The following is a 25,390-nucleotide window of genomic DNA, read 5'->3' as shown; positions in this document are numbered from 1 at the left end:
TTCCACAGTATCTGGGGCGGTTCTGGGACTTCATATCTTTTCTTCTCTGTTTATTATGTGCCTTTTGGAAATTTTATACTTATTTGTTTTTAATAAGGGAGAGAAGAGGGCACTACTGAAGGACCTTGACCTTTTCAAAATGTCTCAAAATCAGGTGAGTAGAATATTCCAACAACATCTTAAAATTAGAAAGAAACGGTTGGAGTTGTGTTGGTTGATATTGGGCTGTATATTTCACTAAATTCCTCTCTCCTGATATGACAAGACCTAAATATTGAGTTTGGTAAAACAGCTAAAGTTTGTGTCTGTAGAGAATATCTGATATCCCAGAAAACTATATTGTCATCCCCAAAGGTCCTAACAGATCTATTTTGTGCTTCTTGAACTTCATGATGTAAATGTGAGATTGCTTTGCAGACAGGATAAACCATTATATAGAGTTGCTCTGCCCATAACTCCCATTGTATCCGCTTGGCAAAACGTTTCATTGATGTGTCAAACCGTCAATTGTTCTTAATCTTGGCTTTCCCAACACAGACAGTTATATGTTTTATGGAATTCACTGCTAGATTGTGTAGAACGTTAGGTTTAAATCCATAAAGCTGCAGTTCTGTTGCTATGGGCTGGTTATATAAGCTTAGTTATAAATACAATAGGTTTCCAATTGGTCTGTTCCAGGTCAGTTATATTTGCTTTGAAAATGAATCCCGAAAAATACATTTTCTTTTTTATTTTGAGGTTGAAGTCTCTGAATGGTCAAATGAAGGGAATAAACTTGATTTAATGTCTGTTTCCTGAACATTCCATTTCTAGAGGTTGTTGGCTCCAAGGATATTGGAGAAATTCTATAAGTTTTCATTCAATGATTTCATTATTGTGTTGAATTTTTCCTGTAATTCTTTCTTTATGTTATTATCTGTGCCACAAGATTACACTTATTTATTTAAAAAAATGTTATAACAATAAGAAATAAAATTTTACAACAGAATTGGGGTTGGGCTACACACTTACTATGAACCTCCCCAATCATAGGAAAGACACGGTATATACATGTATGAGTTAGTAAGGGGTTGGTTTGACCTGAAACCTGTGGGACCTGGAGGGTTACCTGTTGGTCGGACAGGTTCGTATTGTGATTGGGAAACCATTGCAGGTTCAGGTTGGAAGAACCTGGAGAACTGTAGCCATGACCACAAGGTATTGGGTTGAACCGCAACCACTTTATTGCAGGCTTCTCACAAAGCAGGAGGACACACTGGAGTTATGAACATTAAAATGTAATTGTTTAGTTGTGTTTGTTATGGGGTATTTCACATATTTACATGCAGTGCCCCCAGTACCACCCTTGCTTCACGGACCTGTGAATAAGAATATGGAGGCCGCCATTTTTGGCCATTCACACTGCACAGTTGTACCTTCCTGAGATCAGATATGAGGAGCAGGGCTCTTTGGGGACACAGGCTGCTGCAGTTGGGGGAGGAGTCTCTTTATAACCTGCATAATAATGAGGGTAAAAAAAAGATGTTGAGGAGAGAACTCAGGCATAAACTGATGATTGAAATCAACTCAATCCTTGTGTAGTTAATTCTTTTATAAACACCCAGCTCTCAGGCACTAGAGGATGTTCTTCTTCAGTCAACAATCAGCTTGATGGCCAACACTTCACTGAACCATCCCTGGAACCTGTCCACATCCCACGTTCCCTCACTGGTAGGCTCTGTTACTAATACATACAAGTGATAAGTGGTATTGCTCATGTAATGCAGATATTTATGCCCCATAACACTAAACCAAGGATACTGGGCAAATGGCCGAGGGTAACCAATAGAATTCCCAGTTCCCTGGGCCAATAATAAGCAGAGCTCACTACTAGCAAGTAGAGTCTCCTCTCTTCTCACAATAAGATCTCGATGGTGGTGTCTCTAGTAGATATCGTTAGAAGAAAGTTAGTAGACAGAAATGTTGATTACCAGCCATTCAGCTCATTCTTGTATTTACACTGCCCCTTGGTATCGGTAGGTATTTTGCTGTACAATATATTTGCCCATGGGGCAGATAAAAAAAACATTATTACCCAGGTACATGGTAAAAAACATAAACTTCACAAAAAGACCAGCAACACTGGGAATTTGAGTGGAAAAATACAGCCGGCTGTATTTATATGTACTAAATACACACTCATTTTTAACTAAAATTCTTGGTGTAGCTGGTCTTTTTCTGGACTTTATCTATATATATATATAAGTCAAGATGAACTCAGCACTCACAGGACATAATAGATTTACATTTAGTTGAACTAGAGACTTATGGGGAAGATTTACTAAAACTCCAACTTTTTTCATTTTAAAATTCGAATCTGAACTAATTTCTACAAAAAGTCTGTTTGGCAAAAAGTTGCAGAAAAGTTGAAAAAGTCGGACTTCTACATGATCTTGGAAAGTTCTAAAAGGCAAATTGTTGGATTCAGATTTTTAGCCATTTTGACACATAGTAAATCTCTAAAATTGGCAACTTTTCATTTTTGCAACTGTTTTGGTGATAAAAAAATCTGAATTGTTAGTTAATGGTCCCATAAGGACTTGGCTAAATATTAAATTTCCTGAATTTGGTGCATGTTAAGATTAACTGGTTCTGATTGAATTCAAAGGCTGGAGAGCAGTTAAGCCCAGAGAAGTGCCCCAACTGATAAATATTGATATTGAGCAAAATTGAGAAAAAGAATAATAGTGGGGGGGGGGGGAATGGTATCAGTTCCAGAGTATAGAGCTACCTAGAACCCCAATGATGACTTTAGTTAGTAAGTACTGTGAGTCCAGGTTGGCAATGACTCCATTCTAAAAGTCCACTGTTTGAGTTCAGTACTTCTTTATAATGCATTTTATCTCCCAGGCAATGGGCATGAAGAACCAGACGTGGGTCAGCGAGATTGTTCTCTTGGGATTTCAGAATCTTCACAACTTCAAGGTTCCCCTGTTCTCTCTGTTCCTTCTGATTTACATTCTGACAGTTTGGGAGAACGTCCTCATCATAGTGTTGGTGGCCTTCAGCCGGAACCTCCACTCCCCCATGTACTTCTTTCTCCAGCAGCTGTCTGCATGTGACCTTCTAGAGTCCGCAATTATTTTACCTATCTTGCTCCAAACTGTAATTTATGAGAAAGTCACATTGCCCTTTATTGGTTGTATGATGCAATTTTCTTTTTTTGCTGTCCCAGAAGCCTTTGAGTGTTTGCTCCTAGCAGTAATGGCCTATGACAGATACGTGGCCATCTGCATCCCCCTGAGATACACTTCTATAATGTCCCACAGGGTTTGTGTTACATTCATTCTCATATCATGGCTACTAAGCTTCATGTTTGCTTTGGGTCTTGCCAGTACAGTGGCTTCCCTACAGTTCTGCAACCAAAATACTATAAATCATTTCTTCTGTGATTTCTTCCCTCTCCTTGAACTTTCCTGCTCAGATACTTTCTTAGTGTATATAAATATCATCTTAGAGTCCATTCCTTTGGTTTTCTTCCCCTTTATACTCATCAGTGTATCATATATGTGTATTGCCCATGCAATCCTAAAGATAGTGTCCCATACCGGGAGGCAAAAAGCCTTCTCCACCTGCAGCTCCCACTTGGCCGTGGTCTCCATGTTTTATGGGACTATAATTGCTCTTTACATGGCTCCTCCAAGGAAAGAATCACAGACCACAAGTAAAGTTCTCTCTCTGTTATACACAGTAGTGACCCCATTGGTTAACCCACTTATCTACAGCCTGAGAAGTAAAGATATCAGAAAAATCATGCAAAGAGTTTTAAATGGAACCAAATAATCTGTAAAAATTCAGAAAGCCAGAGATCTAACCCTGTAAATGTCATCGCCCTCTAGTGTTGCTAGGGAAAACCTACCCCCCTGAGTGTAGTGAATTGGTATTAAATGCCTTTTGTATGAAAGCAGTTGCCATTCACAAAAGAAAGTCAACTTTGGAGAAGGCAAAGCTACTTAACCCTTTAACTGCCAGTCAATTTGGTCCCAGACTGTTTTTGAACATTTTGTGCTCTTTCACTTTAGGGGCCTTTCCTAGAGGGGACTTTTAGTTTACCTGGGAAAATAATATATAATTTTTATGGGACAACCTAAGATTTCAAAATACGCTAGAATTTTTGTGTAATTCCACTTCTGTAACAAGATATAGATTTCTAAATGTCTAAAAATTGAAGAACAATAATATTTTCCATAATATAAACACATATATCAGAAACATGAATTACTTTATAATTCATAAAAAGAAAGTTCAATGTATCTTGAATGCGCCAATACCAAATATATATAGTTGTATGGAGATTTCCCACTTGTATAGGTCAAAAACTCCCAGCAGCACCTACTAACCTCCCAAAGCCCTGCTCCAGAAAGCTGCATACTTTAGATTTCAAGGCCAAATATTCCACTTGGAGTAGGTTTACCCTAGAAAACTATACATTTTTGGAAAGAAAAGATTCTGGCAAATCCAGAATAGGTAAAACTGTCTTTCTACTCAAAACTACCAAGTTGCAATGTTTTCCTAAATGTACCAGTTTTTATAAAAATTTGTGAAATGTGTGAAAATCATTTCAAAGCTTCTACTCTACAGCTTCTTATCTCCCACTATCATTAGGTACTAAGATAAAACACCCTAAATATGTACCCCAGGGGTCCACTGAACAGTTTGATACCCAATGTGCATAGGTTTACCTAAGTATGTGGCATGTAGGGGCCCTAAAATGAAAATAACCCTATACAATTTATCCTTTCTGTCATTTCAGCTATTGCAAAATCAACTCATTTACTGCATTTTACGGGGGGTAAAGCTAGAAAACCATATAGTTTTGAAAAGTACACATTCCCCTGAATCTAAAATAGGTACCCACTTCTTTCTACTCCAAAGTACAAAGCCGCAAAGCTTTTCTAATATTGTCGATAGGTAGCCATATAAAACACCCTAATTATGAACCCCAGAGGTCTCCCAAACAGTTTGATATCCAATATACATAGGTTTAACAAAGCACATGGCTCTTACAGACCCCAAAATATACCTTGTCATAACTAATTTCACGGCTTACAATTACGTAATTCATAAGCACACGGGCAGTTTTGTGTGGGGTAAAAGAGGCAAAAATATAGGGTGATCTCTGAAAACCATATTTTTTTGGAAACTACACATTCGGACAAATCCAACATGGGTAAAGATGCCTTTCTACACCAACTACCAATCAGCAAAGCTACGCTATGAAATGCAACAAACGCAAGTGTAAAATTGCAATAAAATCACAAAAATGAAACACAATTAGGCAAATCAATGAAATAACAAAATGATTTATTTGACAGAGTGGTTAGTGCTCAGAATACCTGATCCAATGGGGACACTGTGAAATTGGACATTGTACCAAATGGTTCAATAAACTGTTTCACTACTTTTAAGAGCTGGCACCCAAACTTACTGACAGAGTGAATCCTGTGTGCACACATCGGTGGGGTAACTAGGCCCATTGCCCGGGGCTGGAATGTAGCAATATACGGTAGCAGAGCATTTTAGGGTGCCCCCCCCATTCACCCGTTACATATAATATAAGTAAATAGCTATTTTTCATTTTATCAAATTTTTCTCACCGCTTAATACTTTATACAACTTCATGGGGGAACTTTGTTGTGTTGAAAACTGGGATATTAATGTTCTGCTCTCTCTTTCTCTCGAGATGGTAAATAAACCAGTTTGGGGACAACAGGTGGGGGCAGAAGTCGTATAAACCGTTCCCCATCACATGATTGGCCAGCAGGACAGACCATTAACATTTTCATTATTCAAACAGATTAAAAGTAAATTCTAACTGATAAAGGGGAATCATTTACGGAAACAAAAAAATTGACAAAAGTTAAGTGGGAAACTGTATCCCAATCTCACTGTCGGCTTTATATCGAAATGTTTCTTTACAGGAACTGCCCTTTTCTGTCCCCCTAAATACTGATATTAATCCATTGATGGGTTAAAAGGAGCAAAATAAAATGTTTACTAGAATAAAAAATTACTTTGTACAAAGACTCATTATTAGATTCCTCAAGGGTTTGCAATTAACAAAAATATCAGCGTCTCCTGGAGATTCCCCAGTAGGTTTCCCAGCTGTGGGGGTTACTGGTTGATAAAAGGAGATCTGTTCCGCTCTTCCCTGCCCAGTCAGTACCTGGTGCCGCTCAGGTCAGTGTAATGTTAGAAGAACAGTTTATTCATTATGTGCCTGTTGGTTATATCACAATTACCCCTCCTGTAATATAGACATTTCATTTGGTAACAGGGGGTTTATTACTTATATTTATCTTTCAGAAAACATTTCTTCTATCTTGGGTTGAAGGTGACAAGAGAACATCTGCTGGGCCTTCCCAAGGATCTCTTCCAACTGTCTCCACATCAGGTGAGTAGGATATTCCCCCAAGAACATCTTTCCTGTAAAGTGATTTGATTGGAAAGAAATGGTTGGGATTGTGTTAGCAAAATGGCAGGAGAAATGCAGAGCAGGTTACACATTGGGAGAAGCTCATGGGGGCATCTTCCTATGGTTCCACAGTATCTGGGGCGGTTCTGGTAGGGGCAAATCAGTAGAATATTCCCCCAAGAACATCTTTCCTGTAAAGTGATTTGATTGGAAAGAAATGGTTGGGATTGTGTTAGCAAAATGGCAGGAGAAATGCAGAGCAGGTTACACATTGGGAGAAGCTCATGGGGGCATCTTCCTATGGTTCCACAGTATCTGGGGCAGTTCTGGGACTTCATATCTTCCCTTCTCTTTTTATTATGTGCCTTTTGGAGATTTCATACTTACTTGTTTTTAATAATTATATTTTGAGAAGAGGGCATCACTGAAGGACCTTTTCAAAATGTCTCAAAATCAGGTGAGTAGAATATTCTAAGAACATCTTAACTCTAAATTAGAAAGAAATGGTTGGAGTTGTGTTGGTTGATATTGTGTTGTATACATACATATATATAGTATATATTACTAAATTCATCTCTCCTGATATGACAAGACTCTGCTATAGACCTTTTATTTTGAGGTTGAAGTCTCTGAATGATCGCATGAAGGGAATAAACTTGCATTGATTTTTTCCTGTAATTCTTTCTTTATGTTATTATCTGTGCCACAAGATTACACTTATTTATTTAAAAAAATGTTATAACAATAAGAAATAAAATTTTACAACAGAATTGGGGTTGGGCTACACACTTACTATGAACCTCCCCAATCATAGGAAAGACACGGTATATACATGTATGAGTTAGTAGGGGTTGGGTTGACCTTAAACCTGTGGGACCTGGTGGTTTACCTGTTGGTCGGACAGGTTCGTATTGAGATTGGGAAACCATTGCAGGTTCAGTTTGGGTGCAGGTCAGACTGGTGAAGAACCATTACATGTGGTGCCCTGGGCAGATATCTCTCCCACCTGGGACCAGTACGGGACTTTACTGAGAACTGTAGCCATGACCACAAGGTATTGGGTTGAACCACAACTGACTTTATTATTTTGAAATTCAGTTGCTTAATTGTGTTTTTATGGGGTATTTCACATATTTACATCCATTTTGTTTATTTTTGAGGACGTTACCCTACGTTTTTGCAGGGCAATTAACAGTATATTGGTATTTTAATGATCTTTTATTGTGATAGACAATTATTTGTTATATTTAATAGAAGTTTGTTTGTTTAGTTAGCAGGCCCACTCACCCTCTGCAACCCCAGCAACCAGTGCCCCCAGTACCACCCTTGCTTCACGGACCTGCCTTCATGTGCATAAGAATATGGAGGCCGCCATGTTTGGCCATTCACCCTGCACAGTTGTACCTTCCTGAGATCAGATATGAGGAGCAGGGCTCTTTGGGGGCACAGGCTGCTGCAGTTGGGGGAGGAGTCTCTTTATTACCTGCATAATAATGAGGGTAAAAAAAAGATGTTGGGAAGAGAACTCAGGCATAAACTGATGATTGAAATCAACTCAATCCTTGTGTAGATAATTCTTTTATAAACCCCCAGCTCTCAGGCACTAGAGGATGTTCTTCTTCAGTCAACAATCAACTCGATGGCCAACACTTCACTGAACCATCCCTGGAACCTGTCCACATCCCACGTTCCCTCACTGGTAGGCTCTGTTACTAATACATACAAGTGATAAGTGGTATTGCTCATGTAATGCAGATATTTATGCCCCATAACACTAAACCAAGGATACTGGGCAAATGGCCGAGGGTAACCAATAGAATTCCCAGTTCCCTGGGCCAATAATAAGCAGAGCTCACTACTAGCAAGTAGAGTCTCCTCTCTTCTCTTCTCGATAGTGGTGTCTATAGATATCGTTAGGAGGAAGTTAACAGACAGATATATATATATATAAGTCAAGATGAACTCAGCACTCACAGGATATAATAGATTTACATTTAGCTGAACTAGAGACATAAGGGGCAGATTTACTAAAACTCCAACTTTTCTCATTTTTTAAATTTTAAAATTCGAATCTGAACTCATTTCTACAAAAAGTCTAAACTGAAAAAGTCTGTTTGGCAAAAGTTGCAGAAAAGTTGAAAAAGTCGGACTTCTACATGATCTTGGAAAGTTCTAAAAGGCAAATTGTTGGATTCAGATTTTTTGCCATTTTGACACATAGTAAATCTCTAAAATTTGCAACTTTTCTTTTTTGCAACTGTTTTGGTGCTAAAAAAAATCTGAATTGTTAGTTAGTGGTCCCATAAGGACTTGGCTAAATATTAAATTTCCTGAATTTGGTGCATGTTAATATTAACTGGTTCTGATTGAATTCAAAGGCTGGAGAGAAGTTAAGCCCAGAGAAGTGCCCCAACTGATAAATATTGATATTGAGAGAAATTGAGAAAAAGAATAATAGTGGGGGAGTCAAATGGTATCAGTTCCAGAGTATAGAGCTACCTAGAACCCCAATGATGACTTTAGTTAGTAAGTACTGGGAGTTGAGGATTGCAATGACTCCATTCTAAAAGTCCACTGTTTGAGTTCAGTACTTCTTTATAATGCATTTTATCTCCCAGGCAATGGGCATGAAGAACCAGACGTGGGTCAGCGAGATTGTTCTCTTGGGATTTCAGAATCTCCACAACTTCAAGGTTCCCGTGTTCTCTCTGTTCCTTCTGATTTACATTCTGACAGTTTGGGAGAACGTCCTCATCATAGTGTTGGTGGCCTTCAGCCGGAACCTCCACTCCCCCATGTACTTCTTTCTCCAGCAGCTGTCTGCATGTGACCTTCTAGAGTCCGCAATTATTTTACCTATCTTGCTCCAAACTGTAATTTATGAGAAAGTCACATTGCCCTTTATTGGTTGTATGATGCAATTTTCTTCTTTTGCTGTCCCTGAAGACTTTGAGTGTTTGCTCCTAGCAGTAATGGCCTATGACAGATATGTGGCCATCTGCATCCCCCTGAGATACACTTCTATAATGTCCCACAGGGTTTGTGTTACATTCATTCTCATATCATGGCTACTAAGCTTCATGTTTGCTTTGGGTCTTGCCAGTACAGTGGCTTCCCTACAGTTCTGCAACCAAAATACTATAAATCATTTCTTCTGTGATTTCTTCCCTCTCCTTGAACTTTCCTGCTCAGATACTTTCTTAGTGTATATAAATATCATCTTAGAGTCCATTCCTTTGGTTTTGTTCCCCTTTATACTCATCAGTGTATCATATATGTGTATTGCCCATGCAATCCTAAAGATAGTGTCCCATACCGGGAGGCAAAAAGCCTTCTCCACCTGCAGCTCCCACTTGGCCGTGGTCTCCATGTTTTATGGGACTCTCATTGCTCTTTACATGGCTCCTCCAAGGAAAGAATCACAGACCACAAGTAAAGTTCTCTCTCTGTTATACACAGTAGTGACCCCATTGGTTAACCCACTTATCTACAGCCTGAGAAGTAAAGATATCAGAAAAATCATGCAAAGAGTTTTAAATGGAACCAAGTAATCTGTAAAAATTCAGAAAGCCAGAGATGTAACAATGTAAATGTCATCGCCCTCTAGTGTTGCTAGGGAAAACCTACCCCCCTGAGTGTAGTGAATTGGTATTAAATGCCTTTTGTATGAAAGCAGTTGCCATTCACAAAAGAAAGTCAACTTTGGAGAAGGCAAAGCTACTTAACCCTTTAACTGCCAGTCAATTTGGTCCCAGACTGTTTTTGAACATTTTGTGCTCTTTCACTTTAGGGGCCTTTCCTAGAGGGAACTTTTAGTTTACCTGGGAAAATAATATATTGTTTTTTTGGGACAACCTAAGATTTCAAAATACGCTAGAATTTTTGTGTAATTCCACTTCTGTAACAAGATATAGATTTCTAAATGTCTAAAAATTGAAGAACAATAATATTTTCCATAATATAAACACATATATCAGAAACATGAATTACTTTGTAATTCATAAAAAGAAAGTTCAATGTATCTTGAATGCGCCAATACCAAATATGTATAGTTGTATAGGGATTTCCCACTTGTATAGGTCAAAAACTCCCAGCAGCACCTACTAACCTCCCAAAGCCCTGCTTCAGAAAGCTGCATACTTTAGATTTCAAGGCCAAATATTCCACTTGGAGTAGGTTTACCCTAGAAAACTATACATTTTTGGAAAGAAAAGATTCTGGCAAATCCAGAATAGGTAAAACTGTCTTTCTACTCAAAACTACCAAGTTGCAATGTTTTCCTAAATGTACCAGTTTTTATAAAAATTTGTGAAATGTGTGAAAATCATTTCAAAGCTTCTACTCTACAGCTTCTTATCTCCCACTATCATTATGTACTAAGATAAAACACCCTAAATATGTACCCCAGGGGTCCACTGAACAGTTTGATACCCAATGTGCATAGGTTTACCTAAGTATGTGGCATGTAGGGGCCCTAAAATGAAAATACCCCCATATGGTCTATCATTTCTGTCATTTCAGTTACTGCAAAATCAACACATTTAGTGCATTTTATGGAGGGTAAAGCTATAAGAAATGAAGTATGCCCCAGAATACAATATATTTTTGGAAAGTACACATTCCTCCAAACCTAAAATGGGTACCCGTGTCTTTCTACTCCAAAGTACCAAGCCGCAAAGCTTTTCTAAAATTGGTGATTTTGAGATGATTTCCAAAATTCACCTCAAAGCTTTTATTTTGCAGAATCCTACCTCCCACATACTATTAGGTACCAAGATAAAACATCCTAATTATGTACCCCAGGGGTACACTGAACAGTTTGATGCCCAATGTGCATAGGTTTACCTAAGTATGTGGCATTTAGGGGCCCTAAAATTAAAATACCCCCATTTCTGTCATTTCAGTTACAGAAAATCAACACATTAACTGCATTTTATGGGGGGTAAAGCTATAAAAAAAACTAAGCTTACCCTAAGAAAACCATATATTTTTTGAAAGTAGACATTCTTCCGAACCTAAAATGGGTACCCGTGTCTTTCTTCTCCAAAGTACCAAGCCGCAAAGCTTTTCTAAAATTGGCGATTTTGAGATGATTTCCAAAATTCACCTCAAAGCTTTTATTTTGCAGAATCCTACCTCCCACATACTATTAGGTACCAAGATAAAACATCCTAATTATGTACCCCAGGGGTCCACTGAACAGTTTGATGCCCAATGTGCATAGGTTTACCTAAGTATGTGGCATGTAGGGGCCCCAAGATGAAGATACCCTATACAATTTATCCTTTCTGTCATTTCAGCTATTGCAAAATCAACTCATTTACTGCATTTTACGGGGGGTAAAGCTAGAAAACCATATAGTTTTGAAAAGTACACATTCCCCTGAATCTAAAATAGGTACCCACTTCTTTCTACTCCAAAGTACCAAGCCGCAAAGCTTTTCTAATATTGTCGATTTTGACAAAACTTCTAAAAATCACCTCAAAACTTCCACTTTCCACCATATTTTCTCTCACAGGTCATTAGGTAGCCATATAAAACACCCTAATTATGAACCCCAGAGGTCTCCCAAACAGTTTGATATCCAATATACATAGGTTTAACAAAGCACATGGCTCTTATAGACCCCAAAATATACCTTGTCATAACTAATTTCACGGCTTACATTTACGTAATTCATAAGCACACGGGCAGTTTTGTGTGGGGTAAAAGAGGCAAAAATATAGGGTGATCCCTGAAAACCATATTTTTTTGGAAACTACACATTCGGACAAATCCAACATGGGTAAAGATGCCTTTCTACACCAACTACCAATCAGCAAAGCTACGCTATGAAATGCAACAAACGCAAGTGTAAAATTGCAATAAAATCACAAAAATGAAACACAATTAGGCAAATCAATGAAATAACAAAATGATTTATTTGACAGAGTGGTTAGTGCTCAGAATACCTGATCCAATGGGGACACTGTGAAATTGGACATTGTACCAAATGGTTCAATAAACTGTTTCACTACTTTTAAGAGCTGGCACCCAAACTTACTGACAGAGTGAACCCTGTGTGCACACATCGGTGGGGTAACTAGGTCCATTGCCCGGGGCTGGAATATAGCAATATACGGTAGCAGAGCATTTTAGGGTGCCCCCCCCCATTCACCCGTTATATATAATATAAGTAAATAGCTATTTTTCATTTTATCAAATTTTTCTCACCGCTTAATACTTTATACAACTTCATGGGGGAACTTTGTTGTGTTGGAAACTGGGATATTAATGTTCTGCTCTCTCTTTCTCTCGAGATGGTAAATAAACCAGTTTGGGGACAACAGGTGGGGGCAGAAGTCGTATAAACCGTTCCCCATCACATGATTGGCCAGCAGGACAGACCATTAAAGTTTTCATTATTCAAACAGATTAAAAGTAAATTCTAACTGATAAAGGGGAATCATTTACGGAAACAAAAAAATTGACAAAAGTTAAGTGGGAAACTGTATCCCAATCCCACTGTCGCCTTTATATCGAAATGTTTCTTTACAGGAACTGCCCTTTTCTGTCCCCCTAAATACTGATATTAATCCATTGATGGGTTAAAAGGAGCAAAATAAAATGTTTACTAGAATAAAAAATTACTTTGTACAAAGACTCATTATTAGATTCCTCAAGGGTTTGCAATTAACAAAAATATCAGCGTCTCCTGGAGATTTCCCAGTAGGTTTCCCAGCTGTGGGTGTTACTGGCACCGGGTAATAAAAGGAGATCTGTTCTTCCCTGCCCAGTCAGTATCTGGCGCGGTTCTGGTAGGTGCAAATCAGTAGAATATTCCCCCAAGAACAAGTGATTTGATTGGAAAGAAATGGTTGGGATTGTGTTAGCAAAATGGCAGGAGAAATGCAGAGCAGGTTACACATTGGGAGAAGCTCATGGGGGCATCTTCCTATGGTTCCACAGTATCTGGGGCGGTTCTGGTAGGGGCAAATCAGTAGAATATTCCCCCAAGAACATCTTTCCTGTAAAGTGATTTGATTGGAAAGAAATGGTTGGGATTGTGTTAGCAAAATGGCAGGAGAAATGCAGAGCAGGTTACACATTGGGAGAAGCTCATGGGGGCATCTTCCTATGGTTCCACAGTATCTGGGGCGGTTCTGGTAGGGGCAAATCAGTAGAATATTCCCCCAAGAACATCTTTCCTGTAAAGTGATTTGATTGGAAAGAAATGGTTGGGATTGTGTTAGCAAAATGGCAGGAGAAATGCAGAGCAGGTTACACATTGGGAGAAGCTCATGGAGGCATCTTCCTATGGTTCCACAAGACCAGTGATTTTACTCTTGGACACCATATGCCTTTACTCTGTGCCTCCTCATTATTTCTTTCTTACATTTCTGTTTAATGGAAATTATATTTTTATTGGAAACATTATTATTGATTTATTGAATAAGTTGAAATACAAATGGAATATTTATAAATGAATAGCAGTTATAAGAGGAACAGGACAAACCCACCAGAAGGTACCGTACGGCCGTATTGAGGGATTCAGCACCCAATCCAGGATCTGGTTCGGAATTGGGCCAAATGCTATGGGGCTGATATATTAATAATCATGGAAGGGAATCAGGAAAATTGTTTTAAAAAATGTGTTTTTCATCATCATTGAGTTTTTCTTCAAAGCCAATGTGACAGCGAGTCGGAGGGGCCGAGTCTCAGGGCAGGAGCCAAGTTACAGCTCGGTCAGTATGTCGGCAGCGGTCAGTGCGGAGGGAAAAAGGGGCAACAATGAGAAAACGGGTCAAGGTTTGGGGAACAAACACTAAATGGCAAATTGGCGACACTGGAGGAGACAGAGTCTAAATATAAAAGGGGCAGCAATAAAATTACAGAGAAGAGCAATTAAGCTAATTAAGGGTGTGAATGGTGTTAATTATGAATAAAGGTTGGCCAAGTTGGGCAAAGGGAAATATATATATAAATAGTATAATAAACGCTCTCATGCTTTCCTTACCAGTATTTGTTCCAGAGGACACAGGAGTGTGGGAGGTTCCATCTTCAGGCGGGGAGGGGGGGGGTGGTTACGGTGATTTCTGTTAATTCTCTACCAGGAAAAAATAACTTGGAAATATATTGAAACAACCAACAGTTGGATGTCTTTTAGCAAATGAGTCGCAACATGTGGCCCTTCCCTGCCATATCGATACCCCCAATTAAGTTCCCACCCCTATTTTCTCTTACTATTCTCGCTACCCCATCTAACCTATCTACCCCACAGAATTACTTACTGCTCCCTCCCCCCATGCCTAATTAAAAATCTCCCCCAACCCTCTAGTCATTCTCTCCCCAAAGCAGCTGCACCATCATCATTGAGGTGCCCCCCATTCCTGGCAAAGCCAATTAAAACATCAGTCCAGTTCTGTAGAAACCCAAATCCATCTTCCCTCCCCTCTCTCAGCCGGGCAATTATCTCCTTGAGCTCCCACTGCCTTCCTGACGTTGCTCATAGCGGGTGAGTGGGGGGGGGGGTATCTCTGAGACAATTACCTTGGAAGTTCTCAACCTAGTTTTTAAAAATTGTTCGTGAGTATCTCCCACCTCCTCTAACCTTGTCATTGCTCCATACATACCAGTTCAGAGCTGCCACCCCCCAGTATCTTCACCCAAAATGGCAAATCTGTTGCTTTGGACAAGCTGTGGAGCAACCCCCAACCCTTCCCTTACTTCCCCTCTTTACTGTCTCTCCCATTAGACTCCACATTTCTCCACCCCCACTTTACTAGCCCATCCCCGTGGTTGCTCTGTGAGCTTCCTGTGGGTATAATGAAAAACAAAAATGTTGGGGTAACTTTCTCAACCTGATCTTTTCTGACTGTCACTGGAAAATGCTAAAATTCAAAAATATAAATCCTGCTGATTAACTTTAACATTATTTTTATTTTTACCCCAGACAATGAATGAGAAGAACCAGACGTGGGTCACTGAGATTGTCCTCTTGGGGTTTCAGAATCTCCACAACTTCAAGGTTCCCCTGTTCTCTCTGTTCCTTCTGATTTACATTCTGACAGTTTGGGAGAACGTCCTCATCATAGTGTTGGTGGCCTTCAGCCGGAACCTCCACTCCCCCATGTACTTCTTTCTCCAGCAGCTGTCCCTCACTGATCTGTTGGAGTCCTCAAATATTGTACCCATCTTGCTCCAAACCATAATTGATGATGGGACCACATTGTCCTTTGTTGGCTGTATAACACAAATGTATTTTTTGGGGAGTTTTGAGGTTTTTGAGTGTCTGCTCCTAGCAGTAATGGCCTATGACAGATATGTGGCCATCTGCATCCCCCTGAGATACACTTCTATCATGTCCCACAGGGTTTGTGCACAGGTTATTTCCATTTCATGGCTCGTCACACTTACTTCTGAAGCGATTTTTGCAAATATGATCGGTTCCCTCCAGTTATGTAACCGAAATACAGTTGACCATTTCTTCTGTGATTTATTTCCTTTTCTAGAACTTTCCTGCTCAGATACCTTCTCAGTGCAAATGGATACAGTTCTACTCTGTGTATTTGTGGTTTTGTCACCCTTTATACTCATCAGTGTATCATATATGTGTATTGCCCATGCAATCCTAAAGATAGTGTCCCATACCGGGAGGCAAAAAGCCTTCTCCACCTGCAGCTCCCACTTGGCCGTGGTCTCCATGTTTTATGGGACTCTCATTAGTGTTTATGTTGTTCCCCCAAGAAAACAATCACATACAATAAGTAAAGTTCTCTCTTTGCTGTACACTGTAGGGACCCCATTGATTAACCCCTTGATTTATTGTTGGAGAAGTACAGATTTAAAAGAAATGCTTAAAAAAATAAAAACAAATAAACTTTGTAACATAGATTGAAAAAATACACTTGTCCATCAAGATCAACCTGTTATGTCTAAGTGGAACCCGCCTATCTGCACTTTGATCCAGAGGAAGTCAAAAACCCAATTTAAAGCCTTAGAGGGGGAAATAATTCTTTCCTGACTCAAATATGGCAAATGGACCAGTCCCTCATCCGCCCCTTATCCACCCAAAGTTTTCCCAGATCCCACTGCAAGGTGCCCCATCCTGGATGAAATGAATTGGGCTACATAGTTTTGTATCATATGCAAACATTGATCACTTCCACTGGGTCATTAATGAACAAGTTGGATCCAATACAAAGCCCAGTGGGACCTCACAAAGAACCCTACTTCTAGACTGTACCATAAAGACTGTACCAGTGACACCCCCCTCTGTACCCAATCCCGTGCCAGTTTCCTACCCACATACAAACAACTTCACTTACAGCCCTTAGTTTAGAAAGCAGCTGATTGTGGGGAACGGTATCAAATGCTTTGGAAAAATCCAAATAGATCCCATCTACTGCCCCCCCCCCCACTGTCCGACTACTCCAGCCCCCACTGTTCAGCTTCTTACTCAACTCACCTCATCATAAAAAGCAATCAAATTGGTCTGACATGACCTGTCCTTCATAAAGCCATGCTGATTCCTACCCATAATGCCATTCTTCAGAACATAATTTTGAATGTGATTCCTTAACAAACTTTCAAATAACCATAGATGTCAGACTTACTGGCCAATAATTGCCAGACTGATCCCAATCCATAGGTTCTATACCAAATGAGAGTGAGCCTGATTAAATCAGAAATAGAGGCCTGGTTAGACTGAACTAATCTCTCTCAGTACTCGGGGGTGTATCCCATCTGGGCCCGGGGCCTTGTTCCCATTAATTCTGAGTAACCCTTTATGTACCATATCCTGTGCCAGCCACTGACTAGATTGGGCTGAGCCATCAGTGCCCCTATCAGGTGGGTCTGGGAACTCTGACCCCTCTATTGTATTCACTGAAGAGAAGAACTGATTTAACACATTTGTCTTTTCTTTATCAGTTATACCCTCATTACTCCCATTATTTCATGGAGCCACATTTTAAGCCTACATCTTTATACTACTGATATACTTTAAAATGATTTGATGTTGGGGGATGTTGGGTAGGGGGTTCCTCACGGTGAGGGCAGTGAGGGGGTTGGGGAATGCCCTGCCGGCGGATGTTGGGTAGGGGGTTCCTCACGGTGAGGGCAGTGAGGGGGTTGGGGAATGCCCTGCCGGGGGATGTTGGGTAGGGGGTTCCTCACGGTGAGGGCAGTGAGGGGGTTGGGGAATGCCCTGCCGGGGGATGTTGGGTAGGGGGTTCCTCACGGTGAGGGCAGTGAGGGGGTTGGGGAATGCCCTGCCGGGGGATGTTGGGTAGGGGGTTCCTCACGGTGAGGGCAGTGAGGGGGTTGGGGAATGCCCTGCCGGGGGATGTTGGGTAGGGGGTTCCTCACAGTGAGGGCAGTGAGGGGGTTGGGGAATGCCCTGCCGGGGGATGTTGGGTAGGGGGTTCCTCACGGTGAGGGCAGTGAGGAGGTTGGGGAATGCCCTGCCGGGGGATGTTGGGTAGGGGGTTCCTCACGGTGAGGGCAGTGAGGGGGTTGGGGAATGCCCTGCCGGGGGGATGTTGGGTGGGGGTTCCTCACAGTGAGGACAGTGAGGACAGTGAGGGGGTTGGGGAATGCCCTGCCGGGGGATGTTGGGTAGGGGGTTCCTCACGGTGAGGGCAGTGAGGGGGTTGGGGAATGCCCTGCCGGGGGATGTTGGGTAGGGGGTTCCTCACGGTGAGGGCAGTGAGGGGGTTGGGGAATGCCTTGCCGGGGGATGTTGGGTAGGGGGTTCCTCACGGTGAGGGCAGTGAGGGGGTTGGGGAATGCCCTGCCGGGGAATGTTGGGTAGGGGGTTCCTCACGGTGAGGGCAGTGAGGGGGTTGGGGAATGCCCTGCCGGGGGATGTTGGGTAGGGGGTTCCTCACGGTGAGGGCAGTGAGGGGGTTGGGGAATGCCCTGCCGGGGGATGTTGGGTAGGGGGTTCCTCATGGTGAGGGCAGTGAGGGGGTTGGGGAATGCCCTGCCGGGGGATGTTGGGTAGGGGGTTCCTCACGGTGAGGGCAGTGAGGAGGTTGGGGAATGCCCTGCCGGGGGATGTTGGGTAGGGGGTTCCTCATGGTGAGGGCAGTGAGGGGGTTGGGGAATGCCCTGCCGGGGAATGTTGGGTAGGGGGTTCCTCACGGTGAGGGCAGTGAGGGGGTTGGGGAATGCCCTGCCGGGGAATGTTGGGTAGGGGGTTCCTCACGGTGAGGGCAGTGAGGGGGTTGGGGAATGCCCTGCCGGGGGATGTTGGGTAGGGGGTTCCTCACGGTGAGGGCAGTGAGGGGGTTGGGGAATGCCCTGCCGGGGGATGTTGGGTAGGGGGTTCCTCACGGTGAGGGCAGTGAGGAGGTTGGGGAATGCCCTGCCGGGGGATGTTGGGTAGGGGGTTCCTCATGGTGAGGGCAGTGAGGGGGTTGGGGAATGCCCTGCCGGGGGATGTTGGGTAGGGGGTTCCTCACGGTGAGGGCAGTGAGGGGGTTGGGGAATGCCCTGCCGGGGGATGTTGGGTAGGGGGTTCCTCACGGTGAGGGCAGTGAGGTTTGGGAATGCCCTGCCGGGGGATGTTGGGTAGGGGGTTCCTCACGGTGAGGGCAGTGAGGTTTGGGAATGCCCTGTCGGGGGATGTTGGGTAGGGGGTTCCTCACGGTGAGGGCAGTGAGGTTGGAGAATGCCCTGCCTGGGGATGTTGGGTAGGGGGTTCCTCACAGTGAGGGCAGTGAGGTTTGGGAATGCCCTGTCGGGGGATGTTGGGTAGGGGGTTCCTCACGGTGAGGGCAGTGAGGTTGGAGAATGCCCTGCCTGGGGATGTTGGGTAGGGGGTTCCTCACAGTGAGGGCAGTGAGGTTTGGGAATGCCCTGTCGGGGGATGTTGGGTAGGGGGTTCCTCACGGTGAGGGCAGTGAGGGGGTTGGGGAATACCCTGCCGGGGGATGTTGGGTAGGGGGTTCCTCACAGTGAGGGCAGTGAGGTTGGAGAATGCCCTGCCGGGGGATGTTGGGTAGGGGGTTCCTCACGGTGAGGGCAGTGAGGGGGTTGGGGAATACCCTGCCGGGGGATGTTGGGTAGGGGGTTCCTCACGGTGAGGGCAGTGAGGTTGGAGAATGCCCTGCCTGGGGATGTTGGGTAGGGGGTTCCTCACAGTGAGGGCAGTGAGGTTGGAGAATGCCCTGCCAGGGGATGAGGCAAACCAACATGGTTTGGTAAGAAGGCTCACTTACCAGACAAATATATTTCTTCTGCAAAAAGATTCAATCCCCAGCAAGCTACATGGACATTATTCATGGGCATACTTTTAATTTCAATCTCCTATAGACCCCGATATAAAACTATTAAAGCAGAGGCTTTATCCAGATTCTTGGCTGCAGAAGAGACTTCCATGGTCCCACCCTGCCCTATTATTCCCCCGCACAACTGGTGGCTCCAGCGTCCCTAGTCCAGCCTGATTCTGAAGCTCCACTGGAATGTCCCTCTGGTAAGACATTTGTACCACACTGATTGTGTGCCTCAAGTTCTTTCATGGGGTCATTCCTCTAAGGGGTTAAGAATCTCTTGAGCTACTATCTAGATATATTTGCTGGTCTTCTTGTGCCCAGTACGTTACCCAGTTTGTCGCTGCATGTTCTGTCTGTGTCTAACAGAAAGTTCTACGTTCTCTTTCCTGTTTTCTTCTCCACCCTCCGTGTGTTCTCAATCAATCGTGGTCTGCCATTTTTGACACCTGGAGTGATCTATTACATAATGTATCCTATCACTGGCTCACCTGATTCTCTATCATGTCCCACCTCTCTGTCCAGATTTCATAAAGGGAAGGGCCCTGAGCACCAAGGTGCTTTAGCTTATATAGAACCAATTAGTGACATTTCCTGGACCTTAATTGAACTGCCAGGTGAGTCTCTAACCCAGAACAAGAAAACTACCTCCTCTAAACCAAGGAACCAATTATAAGTTTTAGGAGATGGCTTGAACTAAAGGGCAAACTATATTATCCGTCCCCTACACATCCATATCACTGCGTTGCCTTGGAGGGTGGTAGTTAAACAATGAAGTTCATGGCTAAGTTCATTCATGGTTGACAGAGGACAACCCTGGATGAACTTGAAGCCCACATGGCAGGGAGTGATGGGTTTTAGAGGAGACACCTGTTCTATTGCAAGCATTCATTTTTATTTGCCCTTTCCGTAAATCCAGTGCCCTACTCGAAAAATGTAAAAAATATACAGACCATGCTGGCACCAACTCATTGGGGCAGATTTATTTGGACTAGAGCCTGAGTTTTTGAATAAATTAAATCTCACTAGGTTTTAGGGGGGTTCTTTTTTTTCTTTTCTTTTAAAAGCTACTCGGCCGCGAGCAGAAGCAATAGATCACTGAAACCTGGAGTAAGGTCAGGGGGTTCGGGGCCCGGGGGCTCTTATCATCAGCCAAGCCAGTAGAGTTGTTCATTGGAATGGTAGAACCCTGGGTTTAGAAACTCAGGGAGCCCTTGCACAATGTTTTGCTGTGTTGCTTTCTCTGCAGAGACTGAGAGGGACTTGGGTGATGGGCCTTAAGCCTATTGACATGGAGGGCCCGTTGCTTGCTATCCGGCTTGTCTGTGCTAATGATATCATTGGCCTTATTCAGGCAGCAAATGTCTCTGTAAGGATAAAGGAGAGCTGTGGGCGTAAGGCTGGAACTAACTGACCTACAGTGGATTCTCCGTGCTGGACCTTGCGGTCATTCCAAGCTTTCTCTTTGTTTTGGGCTTCCACAAGATTCTTCTCAGATAATCCCATAAGTACCTGTGTATCTTAACTCTGGAACATAATCTACTATAGCAGCGGTTCTCAACCTTTGGGGGTCGAACGACCCTTTCACACGGGTCGTATAAGACCATCGGAAAACACATATTTCTAATGGTCTTAGGAACAATTTTAAGGTTGGGGGTCACCACAACATGAGGAACTGTATTAAAGAGTTGTGGCATTAGGGACGTTGGGGACAGCTGGTCTATAGGATCATCCGAGCCTGAAAATCTGCCCTTCCCAGTTCTCTTAGACTAAGTAATTGGGCTGCTTTACCCAACACAAGAGGCCAGAGGGCGAGAAACCAGTCAACTCTTATGGCACCTCCCAAACAGAAGATGCAGCAGGTAGAACTCCCAGTTTCGGTTCCGTGCATAGCATAGACTGTAAGTAATTAAACAACTAACATGGTCCATAAGGATTTTGCTGGGAAACCCAACTCTGGAAAAATTTTTAGGAAGGACATCTGCTGCCTACTCTACCCCCCCCCAACTAAAATATCCATCTCACTGGCGATCTGTTTCACTGGGGGGGCAGTTGTCGTTCCCTTGATCTGATACTCCTTTGGGTGAAGCGCGGCATCTGAGTGTGAGGGTGAAAGCAGTGGGGTTGTTTCTCCGTGTCCCCGGCTTTTTAGGCAAAGGCCTATGGAAAAGCCATGGACAGCCACCACTCTCATCAACACCTGGTCACAGAAACAACCAGGGATGGGGATCAAGAGGACTTCATTTTTAGTCTCACTCCTAATCATATCGGAATCAGAGATGTCTCTTCTGCAGAAATAACTGGGGTTCATTCCTATGGGGAGTCCTTTGCCATTCAGTCATGTGTTGGATAACTTTACCCCAGACTAATAACCCTGAGAGGGCACTATGGGCAGAAATCAGATTCAGCCAACCCAGCGGGGGGGGGGGGGGGAAAGCTGTAGAGTTGTCGAGCACAAACATGGAGGATGGACTCATTGAGGTTTAAAGTTAAATACCGCCCCCACCACGTAAAGACATTTAATCGTAGGCTGAATAACGATATGGTATTCTGGTCACATGTTCAACATAAGTGCCGGGAAAACTCATCAGCGCCAGATAGGGAATCACTGTGGTCATTTAGTGCTTGCAAAGGCATTATAAATAAGAGTGATAATGGGGGGGGGTGCAGATTGATTATAGTTATTATAAAAATGAGCTTCTCCCCCACCAAAGCTTCTGCATTATATGAAATGAATGTGGAACCCCACACATAAATACAAAGAGAACTGGAAATCCTTTTGGAGATGGCCAATCAATGGGATCCCCAGTTATATATACCCTGCCTAAATTCTACCAAAATCAGCAGATGCCCAGGTAGGCCTGTCTTTTATATCCAGCGGGTCTGGGGAACTGCAGAATACGCGGATTATTTAATACAACCTAGTGTCATGGAACGTAATAGGGAGTAGTGATTTGCCCTCAAAGGAAATGCATTTGGTCACAATGGTTGTACAAAGCCTCTCTATCTGCAGGAAAACTTGTTGTGGACAATGTAAGCCATACCGGGCCACCTATTGGGTTCTAGAGGATGTCCAACGTAATGGGGCTCCTACGGGTTGACAAGTTGCTCCAGCTTCTGCCAATGCCTATATGTACTAGTATAGAGCCTTCTGCAGATGTTACTGGGGCAATTAGTAAGCGACCTCAATGGACCAGATAGTCCAATAACATTTTCTATCAAATAGAAATTGATTTTTTGGATGTCCAAGTCTATAAGAAACAGGGGAAATGACATACATGTATATATGTGAAACCAACTCATAGAAATACTAGGGTTCTACTCCACAACAACCACCCTGGGCATCTACTAAATTCTTTGCCACAATCCCACATATAAACAGTAAGTACAGTAAGTAGAAGACCTCAAACATATGAGTAGAACATTCTTAGAAAGGGGATATCTGAGACAGTTGGTAGATGTCCCTCTGACCCACTAGAGAAATATAATAGAACATAGGAATGTTCTAAGGTTGCTTCGCTCAGGAAGAAACCAGAAGCCTTAGATGCCGTTTCCCATTGACTTCCTGAGCAGTAAAGTTCAACAAAACCAAACAAGAGATTACACGATCCCACCTTCAACTCCATACGGAAAGTTTATATTTATGTGAACTGTCCCCTCTACAAGGAAATGCATATACTCATATTAATCTTTAATTTTAATTTTAGGAGAAGCAAAATTATACTGGAGAAAATGACTTCATACAAACACTAATTGCCAGGTTCCCCCAAGGGCTGGTAATTACCCCAAACCCCCGAGTCTCCTGGAGATTTCTCAGTAGGTTTCCCAGCTGTGATAAAAGGAGATCTGTTCCGCTCTTCCCTGCCCAGTCAGTACCTGGTGCCGCTCAGGTCAGTGTAATGTTAGAAGAACAGTTTATTCATTATGTGCCTGTTGGTTATATCACAATTACCCCTCCTGTAATATAGACATTTCATTTGGTAACAGAGTGTTTATTACTTATATTTATCCTTCAGGAAACATTTCTTCTATCTTGGGCTGAAGGGACAAGAGAACATCTGCTGGGCCTTCCCAAGGATCTCTTCAAACTGTCTCCAGATCCGGTGAGTAGGATATTCCCCCAAGAACATCTTTTCCTGATTTGATTGGAAAGAAATGGTTGGGCATCTTCCTATGGTTCCACAGTATCTGGGGCGGTTCTGGTAGGGGCAAATCAGTAGAATATTCCCCCAAGAACATCTTTCCTGTAAAGGGATTTGATTGGAAAGAAATGGTTGGGATTGTGTTAGCAAAATGGCAGGAGAAATGCAGAGCAGGTTACACATTGGGAGAAGCTCATGGGGGCATCTTCCTATGGTTCCACAGTATCTGGGGCGGTTCTGGTAGGGGCAAATCAGTAGAATATTCCCCCAAGAACATCTTTCCTGTAAAGTGATTTGATTGGAAAGAAATGGTTGGGATTGTGTTAGCAAAATGGCAGGAGAAATGCAGAGCAGGTTACACATTGGGAGAAGCTCATGGGGGCATCTTCCTATGGTTCCACAGTATCTGGGGCGGTTCTGGTAGGGGCAAATCAGTAGAATATTCCCCCAAGAACATCTTTCCTGTAAAGTGATTTGATTGGAAAGAAATGGTTGGGATTGTGTTAGCAAAATGGCAGGAGAAATACAGAGCAGGTTACACATTGGGAGAAGCTCACAAGCGTTATTTATTGTTCCAGAAGTTTACGGTTTTACTCTAGGACTTTATCTCTTCCCTTCTCTCTTTATTGTGTGACTTTTATTTCATGGAAATGTTCCCTAGTGTGGCTGTAGAATATTAGAATTGCACAAATATTATGGGCCAGATTCAAGTCTGTGAAGTTTTATTGTGTGAAAACTTATGGATGAGATTCAGAAAAACTTATCCCTCGGTTTATCGAGTAAAAAGTCCTATTAAGTCTATGGAGAAAAAACTGCAACTGAATTAGGAGAAATGTTTTTTTTTTTTCTTCTAGAATTGAATCTCATCCATAATGTTTCTTGTGCTAATCCATAATATCACATTTTCTGAATTTAATCTGGATCTATGTTTGAGATCAGTGCAGCTATTTTGTGGGAGAAGATGGTTAGAAGGTTATGAAAGATTCCAGTTGGTGGATAGAAATCAAAGCCAAATATTGGGAAAGCTAGGCTTAATAAGGACTTCAGCCAAGTAGGGACAGATAAAGGTAAAATGGACTCTATTATTAGCTGATCAAAAGGAAAATAGACAAAGACTACGGAATTGGTAAATTATATACAGACTGGTGAAAGAACTAATGTTCTCTGGTGCGGGAGGCTTGACTGGCAAAATGGGAAGCCTTAATGGCATTGGGAGGCTCATTTATCAACATTTTCATTTTGTTGGTTTTAGTGGTTTTTGAAACCATGACTAAACTTGTTTCCTAGAATCTTGTTCATTCATCATAATATCCAAATAAAAAAAATTGTATTATCACACAAATGACAATGTTAAAAAGACAGGAGCAAATCTAAAACCATTAAGCAAAGAATGACCTTCCAGTTGGAATCGGGACATCTGCAATTGACTTACATGACATTGACAGGTTTTTTTAGGTTGGGATGATGGAGCTCTCTCAGGCCGCTTGCCCAGGCACTTCAAGATGCATAAGGAGATTCTTGGAGACTCTCCATAAACA

The 25,390-nt window shown here is 42.4% G+C and overlaps 3 protein-coding genes across 3 annotated transcripts; all 3 read left to right on the top strand.

Moving 5' to 3' along the window:
- The first annotated feature begins 2,892 nt into the window (after positions 1-2,892).
- Positions 2,893-3,822, top strand: LOC105945566 (olfactory receptor 1496-like). Its single transcript, XM_012953934.2, has one exon. It carries the CDS (start codon positions 2,893-2,895, stop codon positions 3,820-3,822), a length of 930 nt encoding a protein of 309 aa, XP_012809388.2.
- A 5,253-nt stretch (positions 3,823-9,075) lies between these two features.
- LOC105945565 (olfactory receptor 1496-like) lies at positions 9,076-10,005 on the top strand. The gene has a single exon (XM_012953933.2). It carries the CDS (start codon positions 9,076-9,078, stop codon positions 10,003-10,005), a length of 930 nt encoding a protein of 309 aa, XP_012809387.2.
- Positions 10,006-15,389: 5,384 nt separating this feature from the next.
- LOC100493571 (olfactory receptor 11L1-like) lies at positions 15,390-16,331 on the top strand. Its single transcript, XM_012953932.1, has one exon. It carries the CDS (start codon positions 15,390-15,392, stop codon positions 16,329-16,331), a length of 942 nt encoding a protein of 313 aa, XP_012809386.1.
- The last annotated feature ends 9,059 nt before the right edge of the window (positions 16,332-25,390 follow it).

This window comes from Xenopus tropicalis, chromosome 3 (assembly GCF_000004195.4).
Source record: "Xenopus tropicalis strain Nigerian chromosome 3, UCB_Xtro_10.0, whole genome shotgun sequence".
Taxonomy (NCBI): domain Eukaryota; kingdom Metazoa; phylum Chordata; class Amphibia; order Anura; family Pipidae; genus Xenopus; species Xenopus tropicalis.
The sequence above is the reverse complement of the archived record's forward strand: the minus strand, read 5'-3'. Positions and strand labels throughout refer to the sequence as shown.